Source organism: Pelophylax lessonae, assembly GCF_965119305.1.
Source record: "Pelophylax lessonae genome assembly, chromosome: 1".
Lineage (NCBI taxonomy): Eukaryota > Metazoa > Chordata > Amphibia > Anura > Ranidae > Pelophylax > Pelophylax lessonae.
In genome coordinates this window covers 875,054,088-875,080,287 of record NC_138768.1, presented here as the reverse complement: position 1 = coordinate 875,080,287, position 26,200 = coordinate 875,054,088, and the positions used below count along the sequence as shown (strand labels likewise).

The 26,200-nt window shown below is 42.3% G+C and overlaps 2 protein-coding genes across 2 annotated transcripts in view; both read right to left on the bottom strand.

The window, feature by feature from the left end:
• The window catches only part of LOC309545654 (olfactory receptor 2A12-like), a gene marked incomplete at both ends in the record, with an annotated part of 487,251 nt that overhangs the window by 38,322 nt on the left and 422,729 nt on the right, over positions 1-26,200 (bottom strand). The window lies entirely within an intron of this gene.
• On the bottom strand, positions 10,625-11,566 carry LOC309546121 (olfactory receptor 6X1-like; the record flags this gene model as incomplete). Its single annotated transcript, XM_082245653.1, has 1 exon — positions 10,625-11,566. The coding sequence occupies one exon, from the start codon at positions 11,564-11,566 to the stop codon at positions 10,625-10,627; it is 942 nt and encodes a 313-aa protein (XP_082101779.1).

Genomic DNA, 26,200 nt, shown 5'->3' with positions numbered 1-26,200 from the left:
ATAGCAGTGAAAAAATTGTAATAAAATTTATATTTTTTATATAAAACTATTACTACTATTTTTTCACTGCTATTTTAGCAGCAAATGATTGTCTAAGACCTTAAAAAAGGCCTAGTGGAGAATCCCCAATGGGACTTTTGTTTTGGTACGCGGTCTTAACCATTAACTCCCTATTTCACCAACCAATCCCTTTCTGCATCCGCTTAGGTGGTTCAAGTTACCATTGTCCCTGTTGTCTTTCATTACGGAGGACCTCTTAGTGCTTGGAGCGACTGTTTGTGTTTGTACTTTCTACATTAGAGGACTGGACGCATGTAGCAGTAGCAGGGCTTGTTAGAACAAGCCATGTAGCTATTGTCCCCCTCCTTCTGCTCTGAGCATTCATACAGAAAGCAGTGGTTGGTCTCTTGCCTGACAACCACTGATGCTCAAGCCACGAAGAGAGAGTGGTTGAGCGGTGGCTGCAGACAGAAGGAATGGCTGTGAGAAGAGAAAGGAGGGCTGTGTGTCTAATGCTCTGAACCTGAAAAGGAAGATGTCATCGCCTGAAAATGGCTTCCATTGCTTGTCATTCTGTGCTGCTCCTGTATTCTCTTAGCTGTAGTATGTGTATAGGGTTCGCTGATAGTGATGTGTTAAAGCTGCTACCCGTATTCAATGCCTGAATAAAGTAATAAAGTGATAAAAAATGGGGTGCGCTAAAACAATGTGAATAATCCAAACTGGTTGACAAATCAACAAACAAATGGATAACAGGTGACAAGGTGTGTTCATAGAGTCCAAAACATAAATCTTCGAATGTCCATGTATAATGAAATCAAATTGGTGCTCAACAGCTAAGGAATGTCTTCAACTTCAGTGTGATTAACACCCCACCACCAGGTGAAATTCCTCCTTACCAGACGGAAAAGTAAAGTGTGCACAAAATAACTTAATGTTGATCACTGCAAACGTAGTGCTGAAAACTTCCACGTGAACCACCTAAAATGGTCCCTTACCGGATAGTATATGTTCAAGGCACATGTAGATGGACTTTAACCTCCCTGGCGGTATGATTCTTTTGGATTTTAGGTGCTGAAAGCGGTACCATTATTTTAGGTGCTGAAAGCATGTAATTCTTGTGAATGAGCAGCCCAAACCAACTGTATACATTTATTATACATATTATATATATATATGTATATATATGTATACATATATTATGTATACATATATTATATATATATATATATATATATATATATATATATATACGTATATATATATATATATATATATAATGTATACAGTTGGTTTGGGCTGCTCATTCACAAGAATTACGTGTATATATATATATATATATATATATATATACACGTGTATATATATATATATATATATATATACATATATATGTATATATATATATATATATATATATATATAATATGTGTGTGTATATGTATATATATATATATATATATATATATATATGTGTATATATATATATATATATATGTATATATATATATATATACTGTATATATATGTATATATATATATATATATACATATATTTACATAAAAAGTACAGTAAAACTGCAGGAAAGGGCACTGGGGGGTAATGTAATGTGATTTTATTTTATTTTGAATGATATCAGTGTGTTTGGTGCATTTTACATTCGAATTTGCCGCCGGTTCCACCCCCCGGCGGACGTCACGTCGCCGGAGACGGAAGCCGGGGCTCGCAGACGATCGGGAGAGAGCTCCGCCGCATACCGCTCGCAGTCTTCGCTGGATCCCGGAGAAAAGGTAAGTAAAACCTCCTCCAGCATCCAGCGATCTTCTTAGCGCTACCCCGGGTGTGACTCGGGGTTACCGCTTTTGGCACTAAAATCTTACCCCGAGTCACACTCGGGAATACCGCTAGGAAGGTTAATTCCCTTCCACTTCCTCCATATGTAAACTACACAGGGATGCCTTATCAATCAGCAGGTGGAAAGCGCTATGGTCTCTCTGTTGTCCGCTAATGGCTCCTTCACTCTCAACCTGTAGCTGGGTAGGGTCTATGACCAAAGGGCCAATAGCCTCCGAGCGTGGGGTATGAGAAATAAGGTTGCAATAGTGTGATAACTTCAAAACCAGTTTATTAAAAGCAGTATTGCACTTACAGTTAAGCAGTTCAGATCAGCATGTTAAGTATTTGCTCCGGAATTCCTATTGTAAGGCTCGTGTCCGGCTGCAGCACGGACCCCGAGCTGTCGTTCGTGACGGTAACGCCGCGCCTGCCAAAGGAACTTGCATTTCTTTGACTTTGTGTTGTGGGGAAAGCATAGTGAGGGGCAATGTGAGCCTCAGAATTCCCTGTGAGAGTGATGTCACACAGTGTCTCTTCCAGGTGAAGGATCTGTGTAGGGAGTCTAGGAGGAAGACCTGGAGTGAACCTTGCTGAGTTATGGCTGTCAATGTTGGAATGTGGATTGTCATACTCTGGGCTTTTTTTCTCAAAAAATAGGTACAGGAACTCAACCATGACACCCCCCCACCTCCCCACCTCAAAATCTCCCTCCACACACACACACTCCAAACCGCATCAAATAGTGGGTGTGGTCCAAATTTACTAACAGTGGGAGGGTTTTAAAGAGGCATTAAATACCAGGAGTGCATTACTTACAGAGTGCAGAGTTTGGGGGTGCGTTACGTACATAGTGCAGAGTTCAGCAGTGCGCTGCATACATAGTACAGAGTTTCACTTTTACCCCTGTTCAGCTCTCACCTCTGCATGCAACCCCCCCCCCCAATTCCCCCATCTTCTCCTGACCTCCAATAAAGCACCACCATCTTCTGTGCCTTACTTTTGTTGCTGTATTAAGCAGAAGAACCCAGCCAAATCTAGTATTTCCCTGTACACTATAGTTAGCTCTGCCTCTTTCACTTGCAGGGAGATCATCCAATGGGGTTGTCAGCATATGCACTGCACCCCAAGCACCAGCATCTCCCTTGTCCCCATCCTGCACTCAGTGGGAGACACTCAGGAGATCAGATCTGTGGGACTGTTGGGAGACAAGCTGTCACTTGTGAACACAGAAGCCGGACTTCTGTGTTTACAAGTGATAGTGGTGAGCAGGGAGTAGAGGGCCTGAGCCAAAGGTGGTGGAACTGAGTTCCACTAGTTCCAACTGAAAAAAATCCCTGGTCATACTACCTGGGCTGGGGGAGGGAGCTCTGCTTGTAGGGTCCTTCAGGTAGCAGTAAAGCACAGCATTCTAATGAGCAGCTGCAATACAGCATTATAAGTCTATCTGATCACTAAACTGTGGCTTGTGGATGTACAGAAAAATAGAATTCATCTTTGCTGTGATGTTCATTGCTAGCAATAGCATTGATAGAAGGGTGCACCAGTGATCCCACCAGTATAAGTGTGATTACATATGGTTCATCGCCATAAAAAGTGAGCTATTAGCTAGACAGATTGCTTTAATTTTCTTCTTATGAAGCTAATGGCAATATTGTGTCTCCTGTGCAAGTACCATTGTCATCCCTTTCTTTCTGTCTTTCTTTCCCCTTAGGGTGTCTCTCAGTATATCCCATAATAGGGCCCCTAACCCCCTATTATGCCATATATACTGAGAGACACCTTAATAATGGATATACTGAGAGTGATAGACCCCCCTATTATGGGATTTATACTGAGAGACTCCTTAATAATGGATATACTGAGAGTGATAGACCCCCTATTATGGATAAATTGAGAGACCCCCTATTTTATTTTAGGGGTTCTCCCAGTATATCCTATAATAGGGGTCTCTCAGTATATATCCCACATGGGGGGAGTTCTCGCTCACTCTCAGTCAGTATATCCCATAATAGGGGGTCTCTCAGTATATCCCTGGCACCCCACCATCTTAAAATCTCATTAGTTGCCACTGCATACTTCTATGTTTTGACTCAAGGTCTCCTGGATTTTGCTTAATTAACACATTGCCAGCATAGTTAGTGATACAACTAAACATTTTGAGGTGGTCTGGAGTAGGGATGAGCTTCGAGTTCGAGTCGAACGTAAGTTCGACTTGAACATTGGCTGTTCGCTTGTTCGTCGAATGAAGAACAAATGGGCTTCTTCGCGGGAACTTCGATTTCCCGCATTATTATGGACTCTCTGACTTCTGATTTCCAATAAATAAATCACTGGCTAGCAGGGGGAATCAAACTCACAGCTCTCTCTCATCATTGCAAGCCTGGTATTCTACCACCTACACCACCGTTAAGCTTGCTTAAGCTGAACTGTGTGTAGGGTAAGATAGGAGTTAGTTAGGCAGGGAAAGTCTATTCAACCCAAGCGTACTTGACAGGTGGTGTAGCTGGTAGAATACCAGGCTTGCAATTGTGATGGTTGTGAGATTGAATCCCTTTGCCAATGGGATCCCCAGATCCCGCCCCCGCCCCCCCCCCCCCCCATGTGAATGGATATCAGGTACATGGTACTCCTATCCATTCACCAAAAAAGTGTACAAAAAAAATAATGACAAAAGCCAGTTTTGGAAAAGTCTTTTATTAAAAAAAAAAAAACTGTCCCCTGATGATCAGCCGCCCACCCCCACAATGCACTGCTCAGGTACAGTGAATAAATTACATGATGCCAGTAATTTATTCACTGCCCCTGAGCAGTGCATTGTGGGGTGGCTTGTGACATCAGGTCACTATATAAGAGCTATGTAGAATAAAATTAATAACGGCGCTAGTGGAAAAATAAAGAAAAGCTGCAACTTCAAGTGTGACCACACCCCAGTGAAACAAAATATAAATCAAATCGCGCTAAACATTTAGAATGGAACAAATAAAGTCCATATAAAGTCTATAAATTATAGATGGTGTAATTCGTGGCTCTCAAACCAGGCTCCTCATGGATATATGCTTACCAGAATGGTGAACAATTCATGCAGGTTCTTAGACCAAAAACGTATCAACTTGATAGAAGAAGGGAACCAGAAGGCTCGTGATAGTGATGTAATTGTTGGGTCATGAATAAATAAAATAAAAAGAAGAACGCAATAGCGTAAAACCCAACAAAAATTGATAAAATTAGACTATTGACACCAATGTGGTTATCCAGTGATTGAAAAAGGAATGGTGCTCAAATGGTGAAATAAGTGAAACCTCCACCAATCTTTTTACGCTGCTTTCCAGAACAAAAAGATGGACATGCACAAAAACCACATCAGAGGAAATGAAGATCCCATATAGAAAGACACCTATAGGTACTCCTTACCAAAAATCAATATTGGCAATTTGCAAAATTGGCAATTGGCAATATTGACCTTTGAAAATGTCATCTGTGACAAAACGGCGTAAGGACACGGCGTACGTACCTCATCTTACTGCGATCAGGAAGTGCGGAGCCGTCCGGCCGGCGGCTTATACACAACGATCTCTTTGTACTTCTAAATTGTGAGTTTTATTCCCCCTTTTTTAAATAAAAGTATTTGTGGTTTTACACTATGGAGCTTCTTTTTTCTTTATGGCGGTGATCACCTTGGGGTCATTCCTTGGAGATATCTGGTTTGGAACCTGCTTCAAAAAAGGAGTTCTAGATACAAGTGCTTTCATCTTTGGAGTTTGAGTTACCTGCAAGCGTTTACTACCTTTCTGTTTTTTTTGGGCCAATAACTTGCATTTAAGCCTTTAAAATTAGAAATTTTGATTTTTCATGTTTATGTCCCGTAGACTTTAATGGAGTTCACATGTTCGCTAGAACTTTCCCGTGTTTGAGATGTTCTGTGCGAACCGAAAAGAGGGGTGTTCGGTTTATCACTAGTCTGAAGTCTATGGGACAGCCATTTCCATATTGATCTTTAGAGATCTTTGCCGACTTCTGTGTGGTCCCATCCGATTCCTGAACCTCAACATTCACCCTCTGGGTTTCCTTTGCCTTTTAGGTTCGTTTTCATCTCCTTTTTGTACTTCCCTTTCTTTTTTCTTACTGGTTTGGTTTAATTTTCTTCCTCCATTTTTGTTTGGGCATTCCCCTGCATTCTATACCCTGTGAGAACCCTGCAGTTATACATGGAAGCTACTTTGCATTGGTTAAAACAGCATGATAAACCCGCTCGTAGCACTTCTAGAGCAGAACTCATTCCAAGTCTTGCTCTGGGTAGGCCTAGGTCATTGTACTACTGTATCTTAACTTTGTCTCATTTTTCATTCTTCTGATTCTTTTTTTTTATTATGTTTTTTTTATATGCCTAGCCAGGGTTCTGGCTATTGTATTTTTTGGTGCTTTGTATCTTGAAATTCTTTTAAAAAAAAAAAATGATTGAAAGTAAATTTAGGTTTGGGCTTCAGTTTTCAAAAAGGATTTTATAAACCTGGAAAAAGAGCAGCTAAATGAATTTGGCACATGGGGGACCTCAGCTATGATGAAAAATTAACTGAAGTGAATTTATTCAACCTTGAGTAGAAATGATTAAGGAAGATAACATCTCAAAAAATGTATAAATACATAAATGATCCATATGAAAATTTCAGTAGAATCTTGTACACTTTCAGGTCATCACACAGGATGAAAGCATACTCCATGTGACTAGAAGAAAGGAGGTCCTCTACATATGCAGACAATTCACTTTAAGAGTTGTGAAAATGTGAGGAACATCAATGTCCAATATGCTAGATTTTCATTTATGAAATGATATGACCTCATCAAGTGCACCTCATGTGATCATTAGGGATGATCGAACGGTTGGGGTCGACCATCGGTTCGACCCGAACATTGACTGTTCGAAATTCGGCCGAATTCCGAACTTTTTGCAGTAAAAGTTCGGAATTCGGCACCAGAACCGCCCAAAATGCAATGGGACAGGAACTGGGCTTTAAAAGCCTGTGATTGGACCAGAAACGTGAGTAAAAGCCAATTGAGGGGGCAGGAGGAGAATGTGATTGGAGTGACTAGGGGGTCCAGAGGCCAATCAGTAGTGAATACGCCCCCCAGTATATAACATAGCCCCGCCAAATCTCTAGCACTGTAATACAGGGGCTGTGAAAGAGAGTGGAAGCAGTTCTTTTACTCCTGCTGCTCCAGTGTCTTTTAGCAATTATTAGTGTGAGGAAAGGGATATCTAGTGTAGTTAGGGTACTATATACCACTATAGTTAGATTCAATAATCTAGTTTCTGTAGGGAAAGTGTTAAGTGTCAGGGTGACTGTAGAGTAGTTTAGGGTGAACTGACTCTGACTGCTATGCCAGGGTGACCGAACTCATCCATGTCAGGGTGACCGCAAGAAGAAAAAGATAATTTTTCTTAGAATTTTAAGTAGCGCAGGGATGGGGTTCCGCTCCTTTCACACCTGGGCGTTTTTGTTGCAGGCGTTTATTGGGCATTTTTTGGGCATCTTTGGAGGCAGGCATGACATCTGAACTTCTGTATAGGAGTATATATATACACACACACACACACACACATATATATATATATATATATATATATATATATATATATATATATATATATATATATATATATATATACATACACATACACACATATAGGTGTGAAAGGAGCGTAGCCCCATCCCTGCGCTATTGAAATTCTAAGAAAAAGTATCTTTTTTTTCTGGTTCTGGACATGCTACAGAGCTGAAACTTCACAGGTACACTTTTTAGACCCCCCAGACACTAAATCCAAAGAAATCTAATTTTTTTTTTATTTTTCAATAATGTTTTCAATAATTGGCTCTCTATCAAAAACGACAATTTTTAAGAACTTTTTTTTGCCTGATTCATAGTCCCTGGGGCATGACCCCTAGGCACTTTTTAGGGGCATTTATTGGGTTTTAGGGCTTCAAAATGGTGTTTTTTGATTACCGAAGTTCGGGTCCCATTGATTTCAATGGGGTTCTGAAATCCGGGCCGAACTTTCGGGTGACCATTCTCAACATGAACATTATAAAGATACATATACACTATTGGAGACATTTTTTTTTTTCATATGCATGGGCCCCTATTAAAGCTTGAGTGTTCATGCAATAAAAGTGCAGATCAGAGGTCTTCTATAGAATTTTTTTATTTAGTATAGAGGATGCCACCGGCTTTTAGAATTTTGGCTGATATCAATTTAATTACTGGAAACAAGAGTACACCATATGGCCAAAAGTTTGTTAAAAGCTGACCATCACACCTATATAAGCTCGTGGGACCTCCCAAACCAGGAGTTGCTCTCTGCCCTTCCTTGTGACTAACTTACAATCTTCTGGGAAGGCTTTATGAGATATTGGAATATCTGTGGGAATTTTTGAGCCTATTTAGCCTATTTAGCCAAAAAGGCATTTGTAAAGTAAGGTAGTGTTGTTGAATGTTGTCTTGCCATTGGCTTTCAATGCATTCTAAAGGTGTCTGATGAGGTTGAGGTCAGGGTTTTGTGAAAGCCAATTGAGTTGATCCACACCAAACTGGTCAGTGTCATGCCTACTCCTAGCATAGGTGGTCAGGCACTATAGCTGGCTCTGTGTTCTTCACCTATAGCAGCCCCTTTTCCCATAAGACAAGCTGGCCTATCGGTACTCAGTTGCCCCCAATGCTATAGTGCCTGGCCACTATGCCGGGGCAGGCGCAAGCTAAGCACAGCAAACAGGACCTTGCATTTTGCAGAAAGGGAGAGTGGTCTAAACCAGTGGTCCTCAACTCCAGTCCTCGGGGCCCACTAACAGGCCAGGTTTGCAAGATAACTAAATTACATCACAGGTGATCTCACTTGCTGCTTAGTGAGTGCAGTATTCTAGTCTGCATCTCCCCAAGGTAATACCTAAAATATGGCCTGTTAGTGGGCCCCGAGGACCAGGGTTGAGGACCACTGGTCTAAAGGCCATCCAGGTTCAGGGCAGGCAATGTTTAGAGAGTAGTCAGGGTCAAATCTGTGCTCAAAAGGCAGGCTGAGTTCAGAGAGTAGTCCAGTGTCCAATCTGAGGTTGATAATAAGGAAATCCAAACTAGCTAGTAGGGCAGGGATTGGGTGATGGCAAAGGTCAAGGCATAGGAACAGGGCAGGTAAACAGGGAGCTTGAGGCATGTGTGGCAAAAACTATCACAAGCATGACATTAAGGCCTAAACCAGGTTCAGACTCCACCCAGAGGCTAGGTATCTACACCAAAGACCCTGCAGGTGGACAGTCGGACAGGGAGAGTGCAGCTCAGCTAAAACTGGAATGCTGGAATGAGATTAGCAGCTGCCATGGAACCTGACAGTCAAACAATACATTTATGAGGCTGGCTTTGTGCACAGGTGCACAGTCATGCTGGAACAGAGTACCCTCACTTTAAACATTTAAATATAATAAATTGGAGGGATGTCCACATCCTTTGGTCATATAGGTAGGTGTGGTGGCCAGGTGTCCACAAACCTTAGCAAATGTATTTTGCGAGTATTGTGGATTGTGATTCCAATTATTTCGCTGCAACTTCACAAGACTAGGTCTGTCCTGAGGAAAACTGAAGGACCAAAAATTTAGAAGGATCCATATGAAACATTGAGTATTTTAACCACTTAAGCCCCGGAAGATTTTACCCCCTTCCTGACCAGGGCCTATTTTGCGATTCAGCACTGCGTGACTTTAACGGACAATTGCGCGGTCGTGCGACGCTGTACCCAAACTAATTTGACGTCCTTTTTTTCCCACAAACAGAGCTTTCTTTTGGTGGTATTTGATAACTTGTGTGATTTTTTGATCATGCGCTATAAACAAAAAAAGAGCGTCAATTTTGCAAAAATAACAATATTTTTCACATTTTTTTTATATGAAATTCCCCCCAAAAAAATGTAAAAATCAAAATTTTTTAACATTTTCGGCCAATTTGTTTTATGCTACATATGTTTGGTAAAAAAAAAATCGCAAAAAGCATATTTTGATTGGTTTGCACAAATGTTATCGCGTTTACTAACAAAGGGAAAGATTTTTGTCATTTTTGTTGTTTTTTTTTAACGCGTAATGGCGGCGATCTGCGATTTTTTTTGCGGGACTGCGACATTGTGGCGGACAGATTGGACCCTTGACTGACATTTTTGACACTTTTGGGGTTACCAGTGACATTTCTACAGTAATCAGTGCTATATATATGCACTGTTACTGTAAAATTACACTGGCAGTGAAGGGGTTAACTTTTTTTTGAGAGGGAGGGGCTATGTGTGTCCCTAGGGGCGTGCTTCTAACTGTGATTGGCTGTGGCTTGAGATGTATGAACAGTGATCAACGTTTCTACATAGTAGAATCGTATGACCATCATTTATACACCGGGGAGAATGACAGGCGGCTTGTTTACATTAGCCGCCTGCCTTTCTCCCTCTCCACCGACGATCGCGAGTGACCGGCGGACGATCGGGTCCGCCGGTCACACGTGCGGGGGGTCCATGACCACTCGGGAGTGGGAGCGCGCCTTGGGGGGCGCGCGCTCGCTCCCTAGACCCTCACAGGCTAGCGACGTAGTACTACGTCGCTCTGCCTGTGAGGGGCTGACCGCCGCAGTAAATAGTCGTGCAACGGTCGGCAAGTGGTTAATCACTACTTTGGTTTGGTAATGGTGTCATGCCTTATTAATTATTATCAGATGTGAATTTCAATGATAGGTCAACTTGGTTCAAGTGATACAATGTAATGGATTTCAAATTGTTCTATTTATTTTCTTAATCCTTCTCATACATTCTGCCTGAAACCCCTTATTGTTAAATGTATATATCAGTGGGTTCATTAACGGGGTCCAGCAAAATTGGATAATTGTGTAAGTATTGGTGACTTGAGGCGTCACTATGTCAGCAGGCAGCACATAGACACCAAAACTGACACTGTACTGCATGGAGAACACAATGAGGTGGGAGCTACATGTAGAGAAGGTCTTCCTCCTACCGGAGGATGAGGGAATTTTAAGAATCGAACGAATTATAAACATGTATGTTATAAAAACCGATAGAATTGTGATAAATATCATCAAGGCGCTAATCACAATGGTACAAAAGCGAATAGGTGTTGTATCGGTGGTGGCCAGGTCCAGGAATGGATGAAAGTCACAGAAAAAATGGTGAATTGTGTTCGGACCACAAAATTGTAACTGCCTCAGTAAACCAGCTGTGACAACTGAAAATGCGGCGGAGATCATCCAAAAAGCAATGACCACCCGAAGATAGATTCCATTATTCACAAAAGAAGAATAGCGTAATGGATGGCAAACAGCCAAGTATCGGTCATAAGACATTAAAGCATAATGAAGACTCCCAACATCTCCTGTAATCCCATACAAAACCGATTGTACGCTGCAGCCAGCTACAGTGATGGTCGGCCGTTCAGCAATGATATAATGGAGCATCATCGGAAGCATGTTTGTAATGCTCACCAGTTCATACACACACATGCTTTTAATTGAAAAAAACATGGGTGACTTAAGATTGGCGCTGCTCCAAATGATATAGATGATCATTAGATTCTCACTGAATATCAAAATGTAAATGATAAGAAACGCAAAAAACATTGGAATCCGGAAGCCATAATAAGGTTTAAATCCAATAACCAGAATTTCAGTGACGGCTGTGCAGTTCTCTGGATACACCATTGATGGATAAGGGAAATCGCACCTTATTCTGTAGATCAATAAATAGTTCTTCCTTATATTAAATTTGCACAAGGGGCTGAAATAATCAAAAATGTGATAATGGTGTGAAGATTAATTCTATTATTCACAAAAGAAGAAAAGATGGCAAACAACCAAAAATGTACAATGTGTTGTAACAGATGATGGGTCTGGTGCTTTTTTTCCCCACTTCAAACTGGTATTCTTCCGATATATCTTAACCGCTTGCCGACCGCCGCAAGTAGATTTACTGCGGCGGTCAGCCCCGGCCAGGCAGAGTGACGTTAATTAACGTCACTAGCCTGGGAGGGTCTGGGGAGCGAGCGCGCGCCCGCGGAGGCGCGCTCCCGCTCCCGCGCGGTCACGGACCCCCCCGCGCGTGTGACCGGCGGACCCGATGTCCGCCGGTCACTCGGCGATCGTTGGGGGAGAGGGAGAATGTCAGGCAGCTTGTGTAAACAAGCCACCTGTCATTCTCCTCAGTGTAAAAACACTGATCGGACGGATCTACTATGTAGATCCGTTGATCAGTATCCTTACAGCTCAAGCCACAGCCAATCACAGTAGAAAGCACGCCCCTAGAGACACACATAGCCCCGCCCTTTAAAAAAAAGTTAACCCCTTCACTGCCAGTGTATTTTTACAGTAACAGTGCATATGTATAGCACTGATTACTGTAGAAATGTCACTGGTAACCCCAAAAGTGTCAAAAATGTCAGTCAAGGGTCCGATCTGTCCGCCGCAATGTCGCAGTACCGCAAAAAAAAATCGCAGATCGCCGCCATTATGCGTTAAAAAAAAAAACAACAAAAATGACAAAAATCTTTCCCTTTGTTAGTAAACGCGATAACTTTTGCGCAAACCAATCAAAATACGCTTTTTGCGATTTTTTTTCCAAACATAGGTAGGATAAAACAAATTGGCCGAAAATGTTAAAAAAATTTTTATTTTTACATTTTTTTTTTGGGGAATTTCATATAAAAAAATGTGAAAAATATTGTTATTTTTGCAAAATTGACGCTCTTTTTTTGTTTATAGCGCGTGATCAAAAAAATCGCACAGGTGATCAAATACCACCAAAAGAAAGCTCTGTTTGTGGGAAAAAAAGGAGGTCAAATTTGTTTAGGTACAGCGTCGCACGACCGCGCAATTGTCCGTTAAAGTCACGCAGTGCCGAATCACAAAATACCCCCTGGTCGTTTAGCAGCCAAATCCTCCGGGGCTTAAGTGGTTAAAGTATTGATATTGATGTACGTGGTCTCGCTCTGGGACAGGTGGGTCTTCTCACAGTTTCCCGGACAATCGGGGGAGAAAGGCGAAAATCGCCGCCTCTCCTCCCTGGTCCGACTCCCACTGTGCCTAAACACCGTGGGAGCGCTCCTCCGGCGGAGCGCGCGCGCCGCCGAAACCACCTTCCCTCCAGTGACGTAGATCTACGTGGCTGGAACCAGGGGAGCCGCACTGCCGCAGTAATATTACTGTGGGCAGTCGGCAAGTGGTTGAAAACAGGGATTTAGTTAGCACACATTTGCAAACACATGCGTAAGCTGCAAGGCCACTTCACGTCACCCTGTATTACCTGCAGTCCTAACTTCTGTAAATTTATGAGAGTCTCCACAGTGGAAGCACATGCATTCTAATGGATAGATAGGGGGCAGGTGGACCAGGAGGTAGCCCAATCCTCGTTTAAGGTACAGGGACACATTGGACACCCAGCACACGTGCTTCTTGCTGGGAAGGCCAGTTATAGGTGGGGACAGGGGCCATTTGTTTGTTACTGATGTAAAATTGGTGAGGGGACACACTGGACACCTTTGCTACCATTGTGCTATGTGCTGGGTGTCCAGTGTGCCGCTGTGTCTTTAAGGAGGATTGGGCTCACCTTCCCTCTATCTATTCATTTGAATGCATGTGCTTCCACTGTGGAGACTCTCATTCGTTATTTTCATTGGTAAGCAGACTGGTTGGTGAAGAAAAAGAATTGGCTGCAATCCAGATTTATTGACTGGACATCCCAACGTGACAATAGTGACAAGGTAGATGTGTTTCACACACTACAATGTGTGCTTAAAGCGGAGTTCCACCCTGTAATTTTTTTTTTTTTTTTTAAATACCCCCGGGACAGTCAGGGCTAGTGCATTCCACAATGGCTAGCCTCTGATCTGTCCCGGGTTGCACTTACCTGTTAGGACAAATACTTACCTTGAAAACGTCTTGTCCAGCACTGCCATCTCAGATGTGGGCAGCTTGAAGCCAGCGAGATCCTCTTCTGCGTCCTCTTCCGCCTTCTTCGGTCCCTCGATGCCCTGCGCCGGCCCCGACGTCACTTACGGTGTGCGCGCGTCGTCCCTCCACAGCTTCTGGGCATGCCCAGAAGCTGTTTAGAAGGGGATGACACGCGCGCCCCTGAACTGACGTCGGGGCCGGTGCAGGCGCAATGATTCCTGGGAGCGATGACGTTCAGCTCCCAGGAATCATTGCAGAGCCAGGAAGTGATGACGGGCCGCGGCCGAGGAAGGAGGAAGAAGGAAGTAAGGTAAGTATATTTTCTTCGCTACGAGGTAAGTAAAAAAAAAAAAAAAATATGTGATTATCCATTTCTTTTTCAGGTGACCCGGAGCGAGAAGATGGAGGTAAGTATTAAAATAGGGTGGAACTCCACTTTAATCATTAGTAATGAAGTGTGTGAAACGCGTCTACCTTGTCACTATTGTCACGTTGGGATGTCCAGTCAATAAATCTGGATTTTGACCTCATCTGGAGTGCAGCCAATTCTTTTTCTTCATTGATTATCCACGGAGGCGAGCCGGAGCGTGCACCGGTGTGTGTCATCAGGCTTTCATACCACCTTGAGCAGTGAGTTCCTTTTCTTATACTGGTTGGTGAGTTGAGCTGGGAATTTCTCTGGTTTTGTCTTGCATGTGTTTGCCCTTCCGTGTGCTCCTTGCTGTGAAGGCCAGTTATAGGTGGGGGCCGGGGCCATTTATTGTTACTGAAGTTGGAAAATGACTTGCTAAGCTATTGCTAGGCTTGCCAGGCTTCACAAGTTTGTTGCACAATTGCAGCAATTCTTTATTGCATGACTCCAGATCAAGTTCTAGTTCATTTATGTTGTGCAATAGTCATCCCAACACAAGGGTAACTGTGACTTGCAGAGCTCTTGCTGTAGACTCACCACTGCAACTTTGCTCTTGCTAGAGACTTGCCATGCAAATTTGCTACAAATTGGAACAGTGTCAACTAGAACTTGTGCTTCAAGTGCTCTGCAAGTGTACAACATGCCAGTGAAAATGTGCAGCAAGTTAACAAACCTACAATTCAACACTGCCACACATCCATGGCAAGTTATCCTTGCTATCTGGAATGGTCTGCTTGGCTTGTAGTGTAATGTAACAAAAATGGAAACGAAAGAGCCACACCACTGCTAAAAGGTCCAGATATGACTTTATTTGACCTTTTTCCAAAAAAAAAGTCACGGGGACAACCCAAAGAGTATCCAATGCATTTTGGTGGTCCAAAAATGCCTCCTTCATCGGGAAATGATATTGAAAATAAAGGTTCAGTTCACTTCTAGCTCATTCACAATAATGGTGTTTCTTCCAATGTGATTACAAGCACAGGTCCTGACATCCAGACCAGTTGCTGCCAAGACCTTTTTTCAGTCTCAAGCCCTGATGACTGGGTGTTTTTGGACTCCCAACGCACACTGGATACTCTTTGGATTGTACTGATGTTTTTTTATTGGAATAAAATCACAAATTGGCATTTCAGCAGTGGCATTGGGATTCAATTTACATTTTAGTTAAAGTATTGATTTTAAGGCTCAGTGTGTGGTTGCCAACTTCCTGCATTGTGCGACACCCCAGCCACTCACAGAGTAGGTGCTGTCTTAACCACTTGCCGACTGCCGCACGACTATTTACAGCGGCAGTCAGCCCCTCACAGGCAAAGTGACGTAGGGCTACGTCGCTCGCCTGTGAGGCTCTAGGGGGCAAGCGCACGCCACCGGAGGCACGCTCCCGCCCCCGCTCGCTCCCAAACATGTCTGCGCGAGTGACCGGCGGACCCGATGTCCGACGGCCACCCGCGATCGTCCGCTGAAGAGGGAGAAAGGCAGGCGGCTAATGTAAACAAAGCCGCCTGTCAGTCTCCCCTGTGTAAGTGCAGAGATCATACGGTCCTGCTATGCAGGATCGTATATCTCTGTAGTTACACAAACAGCCACATCCCATAACAGTTGGAAGCACACCCCCTAGGGACACACTAAACCCCTCCTTCTCCAATAAAGTTAACTCCTTCCCTGCCAGTGTAATTTTACAGTAACAGTGCATATTTATAGCACTGATTACTGTAGTAATGTCACTGGTACCCCCAAAAGTGTCAAAAATGTCAGTCAAGGGTCCGATCTGTCCGCCGCAATGTCGCAGTCCCGGAACAAAAATTGCAGATCGCCGCCATTACTCGTTAAAAAAAAAAACAATAAAAATGACAAAAATCTTTCCCTTAGTTAGTAAACGCAATCACTTTTGCGCAAACCAATCAAAATACGCTTATTGCGATTTTTTTTTTACTAAACATATGTAGCAGAAAACAAATTGAGCTAAAATGTTAAAAAATTTTGATTATTACATTTTTTGGGGGGGGGAATTTCGTATAAAAAAATGTGAAAAATATTGTTATTTTTGCAAAATTGTCGCTCTTTTTTTGTTTATAGCGCGTGATCAAAAAAATCGCACAGGTGATCAAATATCACCAAAAGAAATCTCTGTTTGTGGGAAAAAAAGGACAACAATTTCATTTGGGTACAACGTCGAATGACCGCGCAATTGTCCGTTAAAGTCACGCAGTGCCGAATCGCAAAATATGGCCTGGTCAGGAATGGGGTAAAACCTTCCGGTCTTAACGCGGTTAAAAATACGCTCATTGAGAATTTTTTTGTCAAAGACATGTAGCTAAATACATTTTGGCCTAAATATATGACAAAAATTGAATATATTGGATATTTTTTAACTGTCAAAGTGGTTAAGGCTCTGTGTGTGGTTGTCAACTTCCTGCATTGTGCGACACCACAGCCACTCACAGAGTAGGTGCTGTCTTAAAGGACTAGAGCAGGGGTTGCTCAGTTTTCAAGCAATGCGTCCACTTGTCCATGTCTCCACAGCAGCCAGATCCCCACGCCTTCCAGAGTGATCACTCCTGGGATCCCCAGTGCCTGCTTGCATTGATTCCATCACTCCCTAGTATCTTTCTGGTGATCTTTGTGCACTCCAGCCGGCATCCAGCCTTGTGATTCCTATGCACTCCAACCTGTAACTTATGCGTGTTCTGTGGGCCTTCTCCTTTGATCCTCAAGTTCCCCAGTTTGCATCTTTCTCCAATGGCTCTGTGCAACTCCTTCCAGCATCCAGTGTCCATTCATCATCATGTCTCCTTGTGCAATCCAGTAAGCTTCCTGCTCCTCTTCAACAGTGTGATTCCCTGTGTTTTCCAGCCAGCCTCTCATTAGCTTTGCCTGTGCACCCCTATTCTGTTTTCCCTCTCTGTGCCTCTGTGTGTTTCTGTGCATTCCAACCAGTTTGGATTGGGTTTCCTACAGGCAAGAGATCTCAGCCATGCAAAGACACTTCCCTGTGTATCCATTCTCTGTTTTCAGTAGCTGTCTGCTCTTGTGAATCAGATGGCCACAACCTGGGTGTTGCCTACAGGGCCGGTGCTACATTATTTTACACCCTAGGCAAGACCAGCTACTTGCGCCCCCCCCCCCAAATAAATAAAAAGGGAAGGGGTTAAAAACTCCTCTATGTCATATCCAGTGACCCTGATCTGATGGTTCCTCCATGTAATGCTGTCATACCCAGGGACCCCCATATTCCTCCATGTCACACCTGGGGACCCTGATGTCCCCCTATATCACACCGAGGGACTCTAATGTTTTTCCATGTCACATCCTGGGACCCAAATATTCCTCCATGTCATGCTGTCATACCCACTGATCCCAATGTTCCACCATGTCACACCCAGGGACCCCTGTGTTCCTCCATGTCATGCTGTCATACTCAGTGACCCCAATGTTCCTCTATGTCACACCAGGAGCCCCTGATGTTCCTCCATGTCACACCTGGGGACCTCAATCCCCCATGGCACACCCAGGGATCCCAATTCCTCATGGCACACATGGTGACCCCAAACCCCTGTTACACTCGTGACCCCTAGTCCCCATGTCGCACCTGGTGACTCCGTTTCCCCATGTCACACCTGGTGACCCCGATTCTCTTTCACACCAGGGATCCTCCATGTCACACCCAGGGACCCTGATCCCCTGTTCTGGGGACACTCACTGGGCAGTATGAAGAGAGTGGCCCGCACTATGCCCATGTTCCTGCTGATTCCTTCTTCCAGGATGCTCCTCTCCTGGACCACAGTGCTCACCACAGCTCCAACCGGCTCCTGGTGGAGGGAGAAGCAGCAGTCAGAGAGCTCCACACATCCTTCATCACCAACCTACTTAGACCATTCCGGTGCCTTGTCTCTTCTGCTCCAGTAAAGGTGCCGTCCTCCAGCGCCAAGCTCCGGCTCAGGTTCAGCTCTCCTACCCTCCCTGCTTAATACCGACCCAGGGAAATGAATGGCTGCCCACCAGCTCAGTGTAAAGAGTTACATCCTGCCCAGGGTTTAGGCCACTCAGCTCCAGACAAAGAGGATCATCATGCAGGCAGCACTCCGGTGGGTTCCCTTCCCTTCCTCATGGATGTGCCCCTAGGTGGCAATGCCTAGTTTGCCTAGTGGAAGCACCGGCCCTGCCTACAGCAAAACCCATCTCCACCTTTAAGAACTCTGGTGAAGACAAGGTGGCTCTTTGGGTTCTGCCCCTCGACCCTTCTAAGGGCACTTATCATCACTGTATGGGTAGACACACTGGGCTTGTTTCCAATTTTATCCCGATTCCCCAAGATTCCTTGCAGTTCTCTGCATCACCTCCGTGGCCACTGCCTATCCCGAGCTGCAATACCTGATTTTATTATTAGCTACTCTGCCCCCTCATGGGAATGAACTCTACTTGTGACAAAGACATTAGAGCATTAGGCAATGTTTCACAATGTAATTTCCCCAAGTATCCCTAACAGGCTGTGCTTTGGAAATGTTTCTGAGATAAAATAGCTCTCATAAATACCAAGCCATTGACATTTATCCTGAAATTCAATCCTAAAAAACTTGACCTGCTGAGGGTACTTGAGGACTGTTGGGAACCACTGACATAAAGGAATTCACTGATACACCCCCTAGCCCCATAAACCTGTAATTGTATGATGCAGCCAATATATGTAAAGAAGAACATCATTTAGGAAGTTTTTACATAATATTTGAGATTTCCAACAAATTGCATACATGATTTAATTTCTCTAAATAATTTTTTTCTTTTAACCACTTAAGCCCCGGAGGATTTGGCTGCTCAAAGACCAGGGCCTATTTTGCGATTTGGCACTGCGTGACTTTAACGGACAATTGCGCGGTCGTGCTACGCTGTACCCAAATGAAATTGAGGTTCTTTTTTCCCCACAAACAGAGATTTTTTTTGGTGGTATTTGATCACCTGTGCGATTTTTACTTTTGGTGCTATAAACAAAAAAAGAGCGACAATTTTAAAATAATAACAATATTTTTCACATTTTTTTATATGAAATTCCCAAAAAAAAACATTTTAGGCCAATTTGTTTTCTGCTACATATGTTTGGTAAAAAAAATCGCAGTAAGCGTATTTTGATTGGTTTGCGCAAAAGTTATTGCGTTTACTAACTAAGGGAAAGATTTTTGTCATTTTTATTGTTTTTTTTTTTAACGAGTAATGGCGGCGATCTGCGATTTTTTTGCGGGACTGCAACATTGCGGCGGACAGATCGGACCCTTGACTGACATTTTTGACACTTTTGGGAGTACCAGTGACATTACTACAGTAATCAGTGCTATACATATGCACTAAATGACAATATTGCTGCGCTAACACATAAATAATAGGATAAATGTAATATAAAAGAGGTGGAAAGCAGCCACACAAATCTGGAATAGTAAACAGATCCAAGTGAAGATAATAACAATATGCGGCGCTACTCCTAAAAAAGCCCAGAAATGACCGGACTAGACAGTCTATTTAGTGTCCACTTCAAGCAGTAAAAAGTGCAAACCAGACACCCTGATCACACCGCCTCTTACCAAATGGAGATGATCCCCATTACAGAGATCCGATATGGCCAAATAATATGGAAGCCCAGGGCGATCCTCCTCCCGATATCACAGGATTTACAGATTCCACCACATGTTTTTCCACATACATATGCACTGTTACTGTAAAAATGACACTGGCAGGGAAGGGGTTAACTTTATTAGAGAGCAAGGGGTTAAGTGTGTCCCTAGGGGCGTGCTTCTAACTGTAAAGGGGTGTGGCTTTTGATGTAACCACAGAGACATACGATCCTACATAGCAGGATCGCATGATCTCTGCAGTTACATCAGGGAGAATGACAGGCGGCTTTGTTTACATCAGCCGCCTGCCTTTCTCCCTCTCCAGCGGGAGATATCGAGTGGCCGGTGGAAATCGGAGCCGCCAGTCACTCGCGCGGGGATGCCTGTGAACGAGCGGGGCGTGAGCACGCCTCCGGCGGCGCGTGCTCGCCCCCTATTGGCTCACAGGCAAGTGACGTACCGGTACGTCACTTTGCCTGCAAGGGGCTGACCGCCGCAGTATATGTATTTGCGGCGGTCGGCAAGTGGTTAAAAATGGTGGCTTAATACGAGAGCCACCAAATATGCTATAGATGATAAAAAGGTTTTCTTAGAAACAAACATTGGAATCCTATAACTCCAAAAATAATCAAATCCAGAGAGCAAAATTCTCCAGATACAGCATCTGTGGAGGAGAAAAAACATATCAGAGTCCAAATGTTCCCAGTGATACTGTAGCTGTAGAATATTAAGGCGCATCTTCCCCTGCAAAATGAAATGTCCATTTGCTTTAAGTAAATCAACCTGAGAAAGAGATTAAGGGAGGAAGAGAAGCAGAGAGAGAAAAAAAATGTAGGAGAAAGCTAGAGAGATAGAAAAAAAGAAGAAAGAGAGTGAGAGACAAAGAGTGAAAGAGAGAGAGAGAAAGAAAGAAAGAAGGAGAGCGAAGAGTGAGTGAGAGAGAGAGAGACAAAGAGAGAAGAGAAGGTGAGAAAGAGAAAAGGAAAGAATGAACAAGATAGAGAGAGAGACGGACAAAGAAAGAGAAACATAGAGAGGTGAAAGAGAGATAGGGAAAGAGTAAGAAGAGAGCAAGAGAAAGAGAGAGAAAAAAGAGAGCGAGAGAAGAGAAAGCAAGTGAAAAGGAGAGAAGAGAGAGAAAGAGAAAAGGAAAGAGAGGGAAAGAGAAAGAATGAAAGACAGAGAGAAGAGAGAGTGAGAGAGAAACACAAAGATAGAGAAGAGAGAGCAAGTGAGAAAGAGATATAGGAGAGAGGGAGAAGAGAGTGAAGAGCAAGCAGGAGCAAGAGAGAGAAAGAGAAAGAGAGAAAAGAAAGAATGAGAGAGCAAGAGAGAGAGAGAAAAAGAAAGGAGAGCGAGAGAGACAAGAGAATGATCAAGAGAAGAAAGAAAGAGAAAGAGAGAGAGAAAGAGAGAGAGAGAGAGAAAAGGAAAGAAAGAAAGAAAGAAAGAAAGAAAGAAAGAAAGAAAGAAAGAAAGAAAGAAAGAAAGAAAGAAAGAAAGAAAGAAAGAAAGAAAGAAAGAAAGAAAGAAAGAAAGAAAGAAAGAAAGAAAGAAAGAAGAAAAGAAAGAGAAGGAAAAGAGAGAGAGAATGACAGAGAGAAGAGATAGTGAGGGGGAAAGATAAAGAAGAGTAAGAGAGAGAGAGAGAAAAAGAGAGATGATTAAAGGGAAAGAGACAGAAGAGAAAGGGACAAAAGAGAGAGACAGAGAGAAAGAATGAGGGAGGGAAAAGAGAAAGAGAGAGACGAGAGACAGAATGAGAAATAGAGAAGAGAAAGAGTGAGAATATGAGAGGGAGAAGAGAAAGAGAGAGAGAGAATAAAGAGAGAGAGAGACAAAGATAGAAAAGAGAGCGTGATAGAGAAAGAGAAAGCAAGAGAGTGAAAGAGAGAAAAGAGAAGGGAAAAGGAGGAGAGGGATAGAAAAAGAAAAAAAACTAGCAAGAGAGAGACAAAGAAAGAGAGGAACAGTGAGGTGAAAGAGAGATAGTGAAAGAATAGGAAGAGAAAGAGTAAGAAGAAAGAGAAAGAGTGAAAGAGAGAGACCGAGAGAGAGAGAGAGAAAAAGAGAGCAAAAGCAAGAGAGAGAGATAAATGAGATAGAGGAAGAGAAAGTAAGTGAGAAAGAAAAATAGAGAGAGAGAAAGTGCGAGAGAGGGAGAGAGAGAGAGCAAGAGGAAAATAAAGAAATGAGAGAGCAAGAGAGAAAGAGAAAGCAAGAGAGCAAAGAGGGACGAGAGAAGAGAAAATGAGGAGAGGAAAAGAAAAAGAGGGAAAGAATGAGCAAAAGAGAGAGAGAGACAAAAAAGGGAGAAACAGGGAGAGGTGAAAGAGAGATAGAGAAAAAGTAAGAATAGAAAGAAAAAGAGAGAGAGAGAAAGATTGAAAGAGAGAGACTCAGAGAAAGAAAGAAAGAAAGAAAGAAAGAAAGAAAGAAAGAAAGAAAGAAAGAAAGAAAGAAAGAAAGAAAGAAAGAAAGAAATGCTTTAAATAGATAATCTCCTGCAGCTGTTACATATTCATGCTTGGATATTAATAAATGATTGTCAAGTTAAAAACCAATCTATAGAACACAATCCTTTTCTTTCTCAATACAAATGGTTTTGAAAAAAAAAACAAAAACAATCTAGTTTTGGATGGAGTAGGGAAGATTAGAACCCCTGCCAGGTTTTACTGCTATCCAGAACTCCAATACAGAGAAGAGAGAGAAAAAGAGAGAGAGAGAGAGGGAGAAGAGAGTGAAGAGCAAGTAGGAGCAAGAGAGAGAAAGAGAGAAAAGAAAGAATGAGAGAGCAAAAGTGGGAGAAAGAAAAAGACAGAAGACAGAGAGAGAGGAGAGAATGATCAAGAGAAGAAAGCGAGAGAGAGAAAGAGAGAACAAAGAGAGAGAAAAAGACAAAGGGAGAGAGAGAACACAAGAGAGTGAAAGAGACGAGAGAAGGGAAAAGGAGAGAAAGAAAGAAAGAAAGAGGAGAGAGAGAGAGAGAGAGAGAGAGAAAGAAAGAGGAGAGAGAGAGAGAGAGAGAGAGAGAGAGAGAGAGAAAGAAAGAAAGAAAGAAAGAAAGAAAGAAAGAAAGAAAGAAAGAAAGAAAGAAAGAAAGAAAGAAAGAAAGAAAGAAAGAAAGAAAGAAAGAAAGAAAGAAAGAAAGAAAGAAAGAAAGAAAGAAAGAAAGAAAGAAAGAAAGAAAGAAAGAAAGAAAGAAAGAAAGAAAGAAAGAAAGAAAGAAAGAAAGAAAGAAAGAAAGAAAGAAAGAAAGAAAGAGCAGAGAGAGGGAAAGAGAGATGGAGAAGAGAGAGAAAAAGAGAGACTGTCTAGAGAAGGGAAAGAGACAAAAGAGAGAGAGAGAGGAGAAAGAGACAAAAGAGAGAGACATAGATGGAGATAAAGACTGAGAGAGGGAAAATGAGAGATGGTGAAAACGAAGAGAGAGATGAGAGAGAGGGAGAGAGAAGAAAGAGAGAGACAAAGAGGGAGCAAGAGAGAAAAGAGAAGAGAAAAGGAGGAGATGGATAGAAAAAGAAAAACAAGCAAGAGAGAGAGAGACAAAGAAATAGAGGAACAGGGAGAGGTGAAAGAGAGATAGAGAAAGAATAGGAAGAGAAAGAGTAAGAAAAAAGAGAACGTGAAAGAGAGAGAGAAAGACAAAGCAAGTGAAAAAGCAAGTGAGAAAGATAAAGAAATAAGAGAGCGAGAGAGAAAGAGAAAGCAACAGAGGAAAAAGAGACAAGAGAAAGGATAGAAAAAAAGAAAGAATGAGCAAAGGAGAGAGAGAGAGACAAAAAACGAGAGAAACAGAGAGAGGTGAAAGAGAAATAGAGAAAGAATAGGAAGAGAAAAAGAGTAAGAAGAAAGAGAGATTCAGAGAGAGAGAGAGAGAGAAAGAAATGAGAGAGCGAGGGAGAAAGCAGGAGAGCAAAAAGAGACGAGAGAAAGGAAAAGGAGGAGAGGGATAGAAAAAAGAAAGAATGAGCAAAGGAGAGAGAGAGAGACAAAAAAGAGAGGGGTGAAATAGAGATAGAGAAAGAGTAAAAAGAAAGAGAAAGAGTGAAAGAGAGAGACTGAGAGAAAGCAAGAGAGCAAAGAGGGATGAAAGAAAGGAAAAGAAGGAGAGGGATAGAAAAAGAATGAGCAAAAGAGAGAGCGAGAAAAGGAGAAATAGAGAGAGGTGAAAGAGAAATAGAGAAAAAGTAAGAACAGAAATAAAAAGAGAGCGAGAAAGAGAAAGCAAGTGAAAAGGAAAGAAGAGAGCGAGAAAGAGAGAGAGAGAAAGAAAATGCTTTAAATAGACAATCTACTGCAGCTGTTACATATTCATGCTTGGATATTAATAAATGATTGTCAAGTTAAAAACCAATCTATATTGTATAACACAACCCTTTTCTTTCTCAATACAAATGGTTTTGAAAAAATAAAATAAATAAATCTAGTTTTGGATGGAGTAGGAAAGGTTAGAACCCCTGCCAGGTTTTACTGCTATCCAGAACTCCAATACAGAGATTCCCCCTCACTTATTGGAAACATATTTACCAACAGATTGGAAGGGAAGGAAAATCTCCAACAGGGTCACCCAGAGAAATACAAATCTGAAAGGTGTTATACAACTTTCTCTACTTATTTTTGCCTGTGTTGCTGTTGAAAAGTTCCCCTGACTTTCTGCCTGGTAAAATATTATCAGGACAGCAGTAAGTGAGTGTCTTCAATGGAGCCTTGGATAGCAGTAAAAATCAGACGGGGGACTAAACCTTCACCACTCCATATAAAAACTAAGAAAAAAAAGACATAAGATGCTTTAAATCTGTTTTACATCAAGCACATTATGAAGATTGGGTACATTGTATCCTTTAAGTGCAACAATCTTTTTTTACAATTCCTGTCTAACAAAAGACAAACAGTGTATTAGGCACATGTAAGAATCAGGCATTCTGTATTTCAGATCTCAGCTGTCTATAGAATATTATCATGAGTGATAGAAGTGGAATAATGTTTGTCTCACCTTTTGTCCTGGGAATACGGTGATCTGTATTATAACACTGAATATGCAGATCTTGATGTTCCATGTATGTTCATGCTTCAGCAGAAGTTTCTCTTGGTGTTACATCTTATATATTTTTCAGTAGCCCTTTTTATACAGTTATGATTAACCCCACTGGAATAAATCAGAAATGTAGTTAATTAAAAAAAATAAAAATCTAATGATTTGTTTTGGTTATTATCGATGCTGAAAACAATGACTATTAATGTTTCAATTAAATAAACATTTGATTTCATCAGACTGTAAAACTAAGTAGACCAAACAAATATGAGGCACAAAGTCGTTCCTCTATCAATCATTATTCAATAGTAATTCTGTAACTTGGGATGAGCGGATGTGATTGGGTTGGATTCAATAAGCTAAGAAAAATCCTCAATTTTGTACTAAGTAGTCGGCCACAAAACTTTTTTTTCATTTATTTATTTGTTTTTGTGCATTGTCTTAAAAGTTTAACCACTTAAGCCCCGGAAGATTTTACCCCCTTCCTGACCAGGGCCTATTTTGCGATTCGGCACTGCGTGACTTTAACGGACAATTGCGCAGTCGTGCGACGCTGTACCCAAATGAAATTGACGTCCTTTTTTTCCCACAAACAGAGCTTTCTTTTGGTGGTACTTGATCACCTGTGCGATTTTTTGATCATGCGCTATAAACAAAAAAAGAGCAACAATTTTGCAAAAATAACAATATTTTTCACATTTTTTTATATGAAATTCCCCAAAAAAATTTCTGCCAATTTGTTTTATGCTACATGTGTTTGGTAAAAAACAAAATCGCAATAAGCGTATTTTGATTGGTTTGCGCAAAAGTTATTGCGTTTACTAACTAAGGGAAAGATTTTTGTCATTTTTATTTTTTTTTTTAACGAGTAATGGCGGCGATCTGCAATTTTCTTTGCGGGACTGCGACATTGCGGTGGACAGATCGGACCCTTGACTGACATTTTTGAGAGTACCAGTGACATTACTACAGTAATCAGTGCTAAAAATATGCACTGTTACTGTAAAAATGACACTGGCAGGGAAGGGGTTAACTTTATTGGAGAAGGAGGGGTTAAGTGTGTCCCTAGGGGCGTTGTTCTAACTGTGATTGGATGTGGCTGTTTGTGTAACAACAGAGAAATGCGATCCTACATAGCAGGACCGTATGATCTCTGTTCTTACACAGGGGAGAATGACAGGCGGCTTTGTTTACATTAGCCGCCTGCCTTTCTCCCTCTCCACCCGACGATCGCGAGTGAGCGGCGGACATCGGGTCCGTCGGTCACACGCGCGGGGGGGGGGGGGAGTCCGCGAACGAGCGGGGCAGGAGCGAGCCTCCGGCGGCGCGCCCTCGCCCCCCTA